This window comes from Chlamydotis macqueenii, chromosome 14 (genome assembly GCF_036417535.1).
Source record: "Chlamydotis macqueenii isolate bChlMac1 chromosome 14, bChlMac1.mat, whole genome shotgun sequence".
NCBI classification, from domain to species: domain Eukaryota; kingdom Metazoa; phylum Chordata; class Aves; order Otidiformes; family Otididae; genus Chlamydotis; species Chlamydotis macqueenii.
The window spans coordinates 1,571,165-1,583,732 of record NC_141569.1 but is presented as its reverse complement, the minus strand read 5'-3'; the positions used below and the strand labels follow the sequence as shown (position 1 = coordinate 1,583,732).

Sequence of the window (12,568 nt, the reverse complement as noted above, 5' to 3'; positions counted from 1 at the left end):
CTTTCCAAACTGCGTACAGCAGAAAGCACTGGTTTAGTCTGGAAAAGTTTGTTCTAAGAAGAATGAAGTTCCTTGCTCTTTAAATGTTAAGAGGTGTAAGGGAATCAGAAGTCTTTCGGTGTAAGAAGTGACTTAGAATTATAAGCAAGGTCCTTTCATTGATCTTTATCTATCAAAGGTGAAATTTGTATGGTGTAACTCAAAGCTTTAAGAATATATTTTAAAATTTAATTCTGTCAATTAGTTCTTTGCATGTTCTCACATTTTCTTCCTCAAGAGCGTTCTTATAAAGCTGTTCCTATTCTTGTGGATGTTTAAATACTGATATTCCTTTTCTAAAAACAGATAAGTAACGGAACTTCATCTGTGATTGTCTCAAGAAAAAGACCATCGGAAGGAAACTACGAAAAGGAAAAAGACTTGTGTATTAAATATTTTGACCAGTGGTCTGAATCAGATCAAGTTGAATTTGTGGAACACCTTATTTCACGAATGTGTCACTATCAGCATGGACATATTAACTCTTACTTGAAGCCCATGTTACAACGGGACTTCATCACTGCGTTACCAGGTACATTCATATTTCTTTCTCAAGATGTGCACTTATAAATACTTTTTGTTGTTTAGTCCTTCAAGTGTATGCAAACTTTTCAGAACATCCTCCAGATCTAGATTGTCTTGTATAAATAAAGTGATGCTTCCTAGTCAAAAGAAGCGCAGGAGGGTAGCTGAAGTCGTTCCCTTCTGTGATTAATTGAATTGGCCACTGGATGCCAGTGTTGTTCCATGTAAAAGCAGTTGAGTAGCATATCCTGAAGAGCAGTTCATGTTGAAATTGGAACTGAGTTGTCGTAGAAGTTGTGTCTGTCTCTTCTTTCATACAAACCCCACAGGTGTAGAAAATACTATAGAGGTGTTTCCATTTGTGAAGTCTTCAATACTTTTAAATTTTGTTCTAAGTTTCCCAAATCTTAAATTAAAAGCTACCTGCTTAGATGAATGCATCTAGTTTGTCTGGTCTTGTTGCTGACTCGAGAAAAAGCACTTGTGGATTTTTATTGTGTAGTCCATGATTCCTTCCTTCACTTGCTCAGAATCTCTTCTGCCACGCATCAGTGTAAACCTGTATCAATGGTTCAAATCTGTTCTTACGCTTGCTATATGCATTTCTTCCAAAATATGGAACACTAATAACTAAATATGTAGAAATATAGTCAGTCTCCTGTCAAGTTGTATGTATTTTTCCATTAATTTCTGGAAGGAATTGTATCTGTGGATTTTTGCTGCTGGGGAGAATGATTCATTTGATTCTTTGAAAGGTAAATGCCTGGACTTTGTTTCCAGAGTGAGAAGTAAGCGTGAAATAAGTGATCAAAATCTTCTCTTTGCACTGGCAGTACAATAGCACAGATTCACACCTGCAGTGAGTGAGTAGCCTGGGGATGTTATCCCAGGAATTCCAGGACAATGAGTGCTGAGAGTGGATGAGAAGGCAATACAAATTGATACAGAGGGATTTGGACACGGGCAATTTTCTAAGCGCAGGGACCACTGAATGAAGTTCCTTTAAAGATTGGTTGTTGTCTGAAGCTGTTGGTGTGCTTGGGTGGTCTCGCAGGTATGGGCTTTCCTGGTACCTGGGACAGAATGTCACTTCGATAGTGCTGCTGTATTTTCATAAAACCTCGAGGAATTCAGCTTTTGGAGGTGATGGGGGGATTTTGGCTCTGTCAAGCATGGTTGAAATGAGCTTCTGAGTAGTTGCAGGGGAATGAAGAACGTGGAGTAGGATACGGAATCTTGTATGTGCTCTATTTTCTTGAAAAACAGGCTTTAAAATGTGAAAGAGCGCTATGGAAGGGAGGAAGTGTCCTTTTCCCCCACACGTCAGTTTCTTGGAAGTTATTTTATAGAAGACTTAGCTTGTCTGGCCACACATAAAAATGTGCTCCTCCTTTTGACCGGAGAGCTGTCTCCTTTAGGTAGTGGGATGTTTCTAGAAATAAAGTGAAATAGACAGTCATGGTCATCCTGTGAAGTATGAGCTTCAATTATAATTTTGTTTTATTTGCTTTATTTTGTACCTCAGGGCTGATACCATGGAAATACACAGTTCTTTCATATTTATTCCTAAGAAATTTTGAGGGGCTGCATAAGCTGACACTTTTTTATGCTGCATGTAAACATAAATATGTATTTTTATATACACAACTTTTGTTGGCTTTGAAGATGTAAATACTGAGAACTGCTCCCATGCGCAGCCCTTGTTAAAGTTAATGTGATGCTTGAGGAGTGTCTGTGTAAGTTTACCCAAGAGCTTAATCTGAGTTGATGGAAATCAATCCTGCATTGGACTAACATCACATTAAAAGGTGACAGTAAAGTACTGTCTTTTAAAAGATAGTTTCACTTGTCTTAAGGAAGTAAAATTCCTTTGTTTTAAATGGAAATATTTTCTGCTTGTTACTGTCCCTACTGATTTTACACCTGTGAGAATGCAGGAAAAATGGAAAAAGTTTGTTGTATCTGGCTTCCCTTTGCCTCAGTGGAAAAAAGTGATAATTCTGGTGCGCTGGTCTGTAAGTGGTGGCGGAATGTTTAGTCTGCAGCGCCTGTTCTTACAAGGGGGGCTGTGGTTGGGCTCTTTCCTTTCCTACAAATCCCTGTTGTGGCATCTAACAAGCTGTATCAGCTCGAGCTGCATGGTATAGAGTTCTGTGGGCTGTGGCAAGTCCCGTGGATCGGGTGGCACAGAAGCCTGTGCTCCTTGTTTTTCCACCTCTGCCAATGATGTTTCCTCTCACGTGTCAAAAACAACTCTCAAAAGACAGTGGCCTGTGATGGACAGCATAATTGCAAGAATAATGCCGTGCTTTTGATTTTCTTAATTATCTTATACGATGTTAATCTTAACGTTCCTTGCATGGTCTCATCCAACTCGTGTCCTTCCGTTAAACGAATTATGGCTGTGACCCCTGAGCACCACATTGCCAGCCTTCATTAGGAAAGAAAATCCCTTCCCTATCTGTTTTTTTTTTGGTTTTGGTTTTGGTTTTTTTTTTGAGAAAACTGTAAGAGAACTGTATGCTGTGTCAGGGAAGTAAAACCCTGCCGGACTTCTTTTGAAATTGGTTTCTAAAATAACAAGAGCCTGTGCAGTCGCATGATCTGTGTGCCTGTTTCATCTCTAACGTTAGTCAGTTTTGTAGAGCTGACACCCCACATTTGGGTTTCATTTTCATACAAAGTGATATTTACACATTGAGCTTTGAAATCCCCGGGGATTTTAATTGTTTTAATTTATTATTGAAATTCAACCAAACCTTCATCTGGTACCTATAATCAATAACAGCTGGGATTTTTTGCCATTTTCTGTAAAACTGCAAAAGCTCTTGTAGAGGCGTAAGAGCTGCGAGAGTAACGCGTTTCTTTGAAAAGTGGACAGATAAATGCTAGATGCGTTTTACAAAATAAAAGTAATAGTTTAAAACTTATCTCAGAAACTGTTTATAAAGCTAAATGCTCACTGTGTTTTAATGTAACATAGGTATATGCAGCTATTTCAGGCCTTACTGTGTCTTGAGCTTAGTCCTGCGTGTTGTCTGCAATAATGATAGTGAGCCTAAGTATCTGTGCTTTGGGTCTGTTCCTATTATGTTAATCAGGGTGCATGTGTCACTTGATGTCTGTCTTCTTAACGTGAACAATTTAAACCTGTGCACTTGTGCAAGCAGTAAGGATCTTAAGAACAGACTTGGAGGCAAAGCAAAGCATTTGTGTATTTGTGCTCAGTATGCAACTTCCAAGGCTCTGTGTATTCATAGAGATTGCCGTATTTGAACATCAGAGAACACTTGAGTTTCGGACTTTTTAAGAATCTGGTTTTAACTGTGACCAGTGTTATACAGAATTGTGAAAATTATGCATCTTAATAAAGGGCTTCTGCCTGGTAATTCACAGTTGATCCTTAAAACTCAGTGAAGTACTGGCTTCATAACGAACAGGCTGTGTGTGTTAGAAGCGTACAGTCCCTGATTGACACACTGCCTATGATACCACTGTTGTGCAGGTGTGGTAGCTGACTGCAGTTAGCTTTTCTTGAAAACCTTGGGTTAGTTCAGTTCCACCGTTTGGTACTAGGATTGCACCACAAGCAAGAGTCTGAAGAAGCTTTGGGTTAGTGAGGTGAAGTGAATAAAACAAGCCGAGCACTTATCGCTTGGTTTTTGTTTCTCCAGACACTTGGTCTAATAGTTCCATAAAACGTACTTCTGCAGATAGCAGTCAAGTCTTTATCTTCTCAAGAACATCCCTGACCTGTAGAAAACAAAAGTCGCCTTAGGAAGGAAGGTTGTCCTTGTACTTTGTATTTATTTGGAGACTTACTCTCCCTAGGAACCGTGTTCTAGCCGTGTCTCTAAATGCTTGGTATGCATGTTACAGAGAAATGGTTTTTTAAAATTGGATTTTGAGAAGGGCCTGGGTCTTAGCCCAGTACTCCCGAGTTCTGCACATGCCACAGAAGGGCACCAAACACTGTAATACCCAGTCCTGTGCGCACTCTGGAGCGTTGTCTCTGTTGCGCCGTTCCCCGAAGGCTTTGGCTGGGGATGCTGCACCCCGCTCTCCGGTGGCAGGGTGAGTTTTGTGCCTGTCTGTCTGAGGAAGTGGCATTGGTGACTGCTGGTGCCTCAGCAGTGGTTTGTCGCCTATTCACCTCTGCTTCAGATCGTCTTGTCGAGAGCCGGAAATGGCAACATCAATGTCTCCAAGAGGTTTGGCTTTTGGATGAATTGGTGGTGGTACTTCAGTCATTCAGCTTGCATTTCCAGACTTGAAGCAGGAGAGGTGGCTTCAGATGCAGATTTTCATAATTTGTTTTTCAGAGGTTGGTTGTTGCTCTTTCAAACGCAGTTGTGTGAAAGACTGAACAATTGCAAAACGTTCCTGCTTTGTCGTGTGTCATTTTTCTTAATTGTTCTATGCAACTGCATTTAATCTGGAGAAGTATCTTTTTGAAAAATAGCGTTTCACAAGAAAACTAAAAGCAACTGAACGGAAGTTGATGGATACACATGTTGTGCATCCTCAGACATCACGTTCATTTCTATATAAGAAATCATAAAACCATGGACTTAACACTCCTATGTTTGCCTTGTGCTGAAAGGTGTTAGGATGGAAAGCCTGCCCTGATGTGTGCTGTCTGCCATCTTCACTGTAATCCTAACACTTTTTGATAGTCTCGGGTTAGTCATCTAAATCAGATTCTTCTGAAACTACTTCAATGACATGTGCGTTCTTACTTGCACAAAGGATTTAAAATACAACGTATGGATTTCTAATCATGGAATGTGCTGTATGCTGCATCTCACACCCCTGAAGTGTTTGTACCTCATTCAAAAACACTTGCCTGCTATCAGAGACCAGGCGATGCGGTAGTCCTAACTCGGAACGGCATTTCAAGTTCCACATTCGAGCTGACCTGGTCAGTGTCTGTCGAAAGATGATACGGGTACATTAGAGTAGGAGTAAAATACCAAAACCACCACCACCAACACCCCACGTGCAGTTGTCGAGTTCCAAGGATGCTGTGCAGTGTAGCTCTTTTATTAGATTGGCTACTCGTAACTTTACAGCTCCTCAGAGTTCTCATCTCTCCTTCGGGGAAGGATTATTATTTGGTTTGCCAGGAGATGGCAGTAACAGATAAATGTCTAAAGAATTACTTCGTGCATGAACATCACTTGAACATCTTCCATTTGTCACTTTCTCCCTTGGGGATTCGTTTTACATCTGGCGTGTTCATGATCTTTACACTTCAAAAACGGCTCAAAGCTGCAAGCAAGTTGTGAGCTACTGATTAAAGTGCCAGCATGGCTGCTTTGTCCCGGAACCTTTCTGTGGGTTTATGGTTGAAACAAGTGCAGAGTTTGTTTAAATGCTTTTAGTCAAGTCGTACTAAGTTTCCCCCTTCTAAGAATACTAGTCCACGTGTGTGATGGTTGTTTTTACCAAATTATGCCAAGTGGGCAAAATTAAACTTCCCATCTTTGGAATAAGAAGAGCATCCAGTATCTATTCAGCGTGGATCCTACCATCCCATCTTTACGACTACTAGAGATAAACAGCAGCGTTTTGACCCACATGTGCCTGCTAAGGACAGCTGTTCCTTTGACTGTACAGTTTATTTGATGAACTTTGCATCATTCATTTGCTCATTCACCTGCAATCTTTCGGGTGCATGAGTAAAGAACTTTATAAGTGCAGATATTGAAAGGCTTGCTTGTCATCAGTGTATCTTGTGCTGCTGGCTTTTTTGGAACCCAAATGTAGCTGGAGCATGTTTTTCTTCTAACAAAGAGGAATTAAGGTCACCTGAAAAGGTTAGTTTGATGTGTGCCTCTGCTCTTCACCGTGGCACTGCTGATTAAAAATGCCTTTCATGTGGAAAGGACAGGAGAGCATCCTTGTACCTCGGAGAGCTGGAAGCCGAAAATTGGTGCTTTTGTCATTCTGCCGTATTTTGCAGATACTATTGGCTTCAGAGTGCCCTCATCTCTTTTTAATAATTTCTAGGTCTGCTGGTTTAACTGTAGCCTGCTTTGGTGTTTCCTCTTGGTTTCTTCTAACTTGTTACGAACTTTGCAATCATTCATTTTTAGTTAGTAAGCTTGAAACATAGTAGCCTGATACTAGCTGAACTGAATTGTCATTTCTGTCATTCCTTAGCGCTGCATTCTCTTTTATTACCCATTGGTTTGACCACATATCCCTGTGTGAGGTGACTGTTAATACACCCCTCACCCTGAGCTACGGTACACATGCTGGGAGGACAGCGAGTGCACTAAACCGCGACTCTGGAGAGGGAGAGGAGGGTGAGCTAAGCTCAGGTGTTGTGTAATGGCTATGGAAAGAAAAATGGTGCCGTGAAATGGGAGCCTCAAACACCCTTTAGACAGGAACCTCAGTGTGCCGCTCTACTAATAGAGAGTTTGCCATTATGGTGGTTAATTGCCATGTCCTCTGCACTGTTTGCTTTCGGAACGGCAATATTTTATGGAGAAAATTCTTCCTCTTCAAACTGCAATGTCCTCTGTGCTTGGAAAATATGCCAAGGACTGTGTTGTCTGATTGCAGTGTTGCAGATGTACTAGACAGACCCTTGCTCTGTATAGGTTGATTTCTGTTGTTGAACAGGACTGTTTTGTACTGAAGTCTAAAATAACCGTTAGATCTGTCTTCGCCAAAACACAATTTGTGCCCTGTTCGTCACATCTATAACCTTCAAAACCAGAGATGTGTTCTCAGCCGACCCATGTTTTCTTTATTTTTATCTAGCTGTGTCCTCCACTTTGCCCAATGAATTCGCGTGTCTTCTTGATAACCAAGGATTCATGATTTTAAACTAACTCTTAAAAATGACCTTGCAATGATTATATTTTCCAGAAAAACCTTGAGAACTGTTTCAAATCACATACCATCACAGTAAGATAAATACATCGTAAGTAAGCAGTATTTAGAATCTCAAAGTTGTTGTTTACTGGAAAGATTGGGATGCGGCAGAGTGGAGGACCACCTTTACAATGTATTTAAATGCCCTGATATTTTCTTCAAACTGCTGATGTAGGAGATGGTGCAGCTTAAAGCTGCTCTTGGATACGGTGGTGTCAGAGGATTTGCTGGTTTGGAAGTGGTTGGATTTGAGATCTGCCAGTTGCTTGGACCTTACTGTGTTGGAGTTATTTGAATTTGCTGTTATGACTGGTATTGAAAAAATTGTATAAACCCAATTTACATTGTAGGAGCTTTCACTATTCTTTAAAGCCTTTTGATAGTTTGCTAAATTAAGTAAAAGAAATGAACACATGCTCTTCAACTACATGTATTGGTTTCTCCTTTTTATCACTGTTTGTTTTTCTGAAGGCCCTTCCAAGATTAGTGAGCAGTGGAGGAGCATATGAACACAATCTCTTAATTCTTTAAAAAAATCAACAGTAGTTTCCTTGGGTTTTCAGGACTATTTGAAGCCTAAAGTAGACTGCCATGAGATAAAGTGGAAAATTAAAAAGGTCGTCATCTCCTGGCTTGAAAGATTTGTTTTTATGCTTGGCCAACTGGCATACGCAGTTTGTGAAAATGGGGTTATTCTAGATCTCTGATTCAGTGGAGTTTTTGGGAAAGCAAAATTACACATCTTTGGAAATAAGTAACAGAATCACAGAGGACTAGCAAGGCCAAGTGCCGGGTCCCGCGCTTCACAGAATCACAGAATTATCAAGATTGGAAAAGACCTAAAAGATCATCCAGTCCAACCATCACCAATACTTCTCAGCTAAATCATATCCCTCAACACAACATCCAAACGTTTCTTGAACACCCCCATGGTCGGTGACTCCACCACCTCCCTGGGCAGTGCATTCCAGTGCCTGACCACCCTTTCCGAGAAGTAATATTTCCTAATGTCCAGCCTAATGTCCAGATTTAGCAGCGATTTTCTTTTGTGGGACCAATGACACTGTAGTTGGAATAAGAACAAGAAAAGTTTGCTACTTTAGATTTAGTGTAAGCGTATTATCTCAGTAGTCTCTGTGTGTACCGTTACTCAGTTGCAACCATGTTTTTTAAGCGTAACAGCCTCAGCAGGAGAGAAGGTGTAGACAAAGGCCATAAGCAAATGCATGCAGTGTTCCACCTGTTGTATGTCTTGATAGATCCGTGGTGGCAACTGTTACTGTATTAATCATCTTTATTGATGTGCTGCTTCTCTCTATCAGCTTCAGCTTAAGTACCTAGTGCTTTTGGATGAGTATTAACTGGTGTTTAGGAAATAATCTGTCGCAGCTCGTTGCCTTCCGCAGACCTGGATCAATGGGCAGGACCCCGATTGTGGTGTGTTTGAACTGAGTGCATTGAATGTGTAAATCTGACCCTGCTATGATATGAAACGACCGCAGGGGTTCTTAAGCTGCTCCTGGTAGCTAGGATCTCCATGGTGAAAGTCCATGTTTCCCCAGCTGACTAATAGCTATTGGCTTGTTGACCAACACCTTCTGCTGCAGGTGAATTAGAGCGTGAGTCCCCCAGGTGGATGATGTTTCAGGGATGTGTAAGTCCTGCCAAAGGGCTTTCCTTTGGAGTAATGTTGTTTTACTTGGGAGTTTTCTTGTGGTACGTTGCTGAACTCATTCTTTGACCCAGTGAAGCTAGCGCCGTGAAATCAGCAGTCTGCAAACTCACGCATCGCTCCGTTGCCGTAGAAGGTAGCGTGTCCTGAGGGTGGGAGAGCAGCAGATGTAGCAAAGATGCTAAGATAGTATCTGTTCATATGGCTGTTGGCAATACATTGGGAAATCTTTGTGCAGCTAAACAAAATTTACTTTGCACTGGAATTTACGGTGCAGAAGCTGGGCTGTCACCTCTCATTATTTGAGAGTTACTTGACTCCTGCTGATCCTGAGGTTTCTTAGCTGATTCTCACACTAGGAACGAATCCATCCTTTGGCTCCAAAATAAATGCTGTATGGAATGTTAGTCTGATTAACTCAACTGGAAGTTGTTTCAGAAGACTTGTACCTCTTTAATTCTTCTCTAGCTGAAGACAAGCCTCAAAACCCCCAGCTTCTGATAAAAGTAATTTGGTAATAATTTGTCCTAAGTATGGAGTCTAGCGATGGTAAACCATGAATGTGTTTGGTGGCATGGTGTCTGTGGCATATGCTCCACCACCAGAGTCCTGAACAAAATTCAGGAGAGGAATTGGCACCTGCAGATCATAGAAAGAGCTTAAACAGAAAAGATGTCCTTGCATTTGATGCAAGAAAGTTTTTGCAGAATCTTTGCTCGTGTTTCTACTGGATGTGTCTGCATTTGTTCCTGTGCAGTCCTGTCTTCTGCTGAGTTATCTATTGTTATGTGTAAGAAAATAGTAAAGGAATCGGTATTTTAATTTCTTACTACTGCTGCTTAGTAAAGCATCTGCTTGAAGATTATCTTCTTTTTGGATCGTGGAGCCTGGTGCATTATGTGCTCAAGAAGTCCAGGATTCTGTGCCCAGAAGCAGCAAAATGCTTTCTGCTGCTTGCATGCTATGCTGAATTTTGGTTTGTGCTCGTTCTCACCCTGTGGAAAAGGGATGGTGCGGTAGGCAGACTACTAGAAAAGGAGTGAAGGTATTTTGGTGTACCTGTTTGGATTAATTTGTTTCTATGTATAATAATTTAATTATCATGTTGCTCCAGTGCCTTAAAGCTGTGTTGGCTTTCTCTGAATGTATTGCAAAACTGGTTTAGTAGTTGACTGTGAAGTGATTGACGTTTTGATTACCTCTATTTCTTTGTAGAGCAAGGCTTAGATCACATAGCAGAAAACATCCTTTCCTATCTTGATGCCAGATCACTCTGTGCAGCAGAGCTGGTGTGTAAGGAGTGGCAGAGAGTCATCTCTGAGGGAATGCTATGGAAAAAACTGATTGAAAGAATGGTACGCACAGATCCGCTGTGGAAGGGACTGTCAGAAAGAAGGGGTTGGTAAGTACCGTGACAATCACTAAATTCGCCTTTTACAGTGTTCTTTCTCAGGAATTTCCCTTATCATGAGCTCTGCCAAAACGTGAGTTTATAGTAAGTTGATACCACTGAGATCCTTATCTCTGCCATGGGGCAGTGGGGGTAGCTCCGGCGAAAGCTGTCAGCTCCTCTTTCTCCTTTGGCTTTGTCCCCTGTCCTGCTGTGCACCAGTGTTTTTCAACACTTGCTTTCTTGTGATGTCTGTCTGCAGATTTGTAATTCCTGTTTCGCAGGGAGAACTAACATGTGAATCAGCTCACAAAAACTAGCGACGACATGTCTTGCAGAGCTTTTTCTTGAGTGAAGTATTTTCAATTAAACTTTTTTCTCTTAAAATGTAAAATAGCTGACTGGACTGCAGAAGGCGCTCCCAAAGAGAAACCATTTATGTTTGTGGCAGTGGAGTTTTTCTGTCCGTTAGCCAGTATCTGAAGAGATGAGGTGCTCTGCTTCAGAAACCTGCTTTTCTGTGCTCTCTAGCGGTGTGCCTAAGAAAATGCAAGGTATATTGTAAAGAGCGAGAGGACAACACCCCTGCTGGCTAAAATTATGAAGCAGTGAACGCTCATTTGGAAAACCATAAGGAAAACACCAGTTATCTTTTTATCCTTGGACATTTTAAATACTGGTCAAATTGTAAAGTCACAAGGGTTGTAACAGCAATACTAAAGGTTCTTACAAGTATTCTGTGAGAACACGTCATAAGGGTTTGTTCTGTGCAGATCTTGAATTCCTTTAAAGTTTGGATTCTTTGTGATAAACTGAAAAGTATGTTTCTGGTTCTTTTCAGGGATCAGTACCTGTTTAAAAACAGACCAACAGATGGACCCCCAAATTCGTTTTACAGGTCCTTATACCCAAAGATAATACAGGATATAGAGGTATGTTTTCTGACATCTAGTATCTGCAGGAGAAATAATGTTGTGTGTTGTGTTTCAAAGGTGGTGCGTGTTGGAGCAATGAAGCATTTCATATGTGTTTGTATCACTCCTACTTTGGGAGCTCTGGCTCTTCAGACAACGTAAAAAAAAAAAATACCCTTTTCTTTCATACAAAATTTTGCTTATCTTGTTTAAGAATTATGAAGTTAGGCTTCGTCACTTATTTAAAAATGTTTCTGATAAATCAAGATCATCTTGGTATTCTGCATACCAGCAGAAAATCTCTCTTGCTCCGTTTGCTGTGTACCCACCACAAAACTCTTAAGACTGTATTTATTTCAGCCATATGATGGATGTGAAATTATTGATCTGAAATTCTTTAGTGGGGAAACGCATGTTTTGATGTTTAAGACAGATGTGAACTAATGGAATCATTCTGCTATGGCAAATGTGAGTTTGTGTTGCTTGGCGCTCAGTAAACAAAATTATGGAGAGCTCTTAACCTATCTGTAGAATGTATCTGCTGGAAAACATCATCCAATTTTCAAATATGTTTTATAACCCTTGCTACACAATTTCTAAACATCTAAAGATAAAGAGCTAAGCATGAAATGTAGCCTAGGCAAAATGAGATCCAACTTGATAATTACTTGTGAGCCGGGTGATACACATTCTGTTATTTGGAGGGAGATACCTGTTCTCTGTAAGGAAAGACAGAATGATGCTGCAGTGATGAGAAGCCCGTGGGATTAAGGACAACTCTTAATGCGGTATTTTTTTGCTTTCTGCAAAATTCTGGTGCTGTTCAGTAACAATAATGCGTGAAAAGTGATGTGAAAAGATGACTTTTGAAATGATGTAGAACACTGAAGGAGTTCAGCATTATTATAACAAAGATTTTTAAAGTTATTTTTCTGAAACTCGTTTGTTTAGGTGTAAGCAGAACATTTGTATAGGAATTCTTATTATTAGAGACGGGAGTGTTCCTTAGAGATGTTCTGAGGCCTTTGAACTGTCACAATCTACTGTTTAATACTTGTATTCTTCAGTTGCTGTAGATGTGCTCGTACAACGCACAGAAATGAAGTTACTGAATTGGGCAGGTTTTGCTAGTATGAAATA

General features: G+C 40.6%; 1 protein-coding gene across 7 annotated transcripts in view; it reads left to right on the top strand.

Annotated features, from left to right (window-relative positions):
- Positions 1-12,568, top strand: part of FBXW11 (F-box and WD repeat domain containing 11) — a 70,922-nt gene that overhangs the window by 38,441 nt on the left and 19,913 nt on the right. For all 7 annotated transcript variants that reach the window (XM_086758654.1, XM_086758655.1, XM_086758652.1 and 4 more), the window contains 3 exons: positions 346-571; positions 10,340-10,526; positions 11,356-11,446. In XM_086758654.1, coding sequence (XP_086614780.1) covers positions 346-571; positions 10,340-10,526; positions 11,356-11,446 — 504 coding nt within the window. The remainder of the gene's footprint in view (positions 1-345; positions 572-10,339; positions 10,527-11,355; positions 11,447-12,568) is intronic.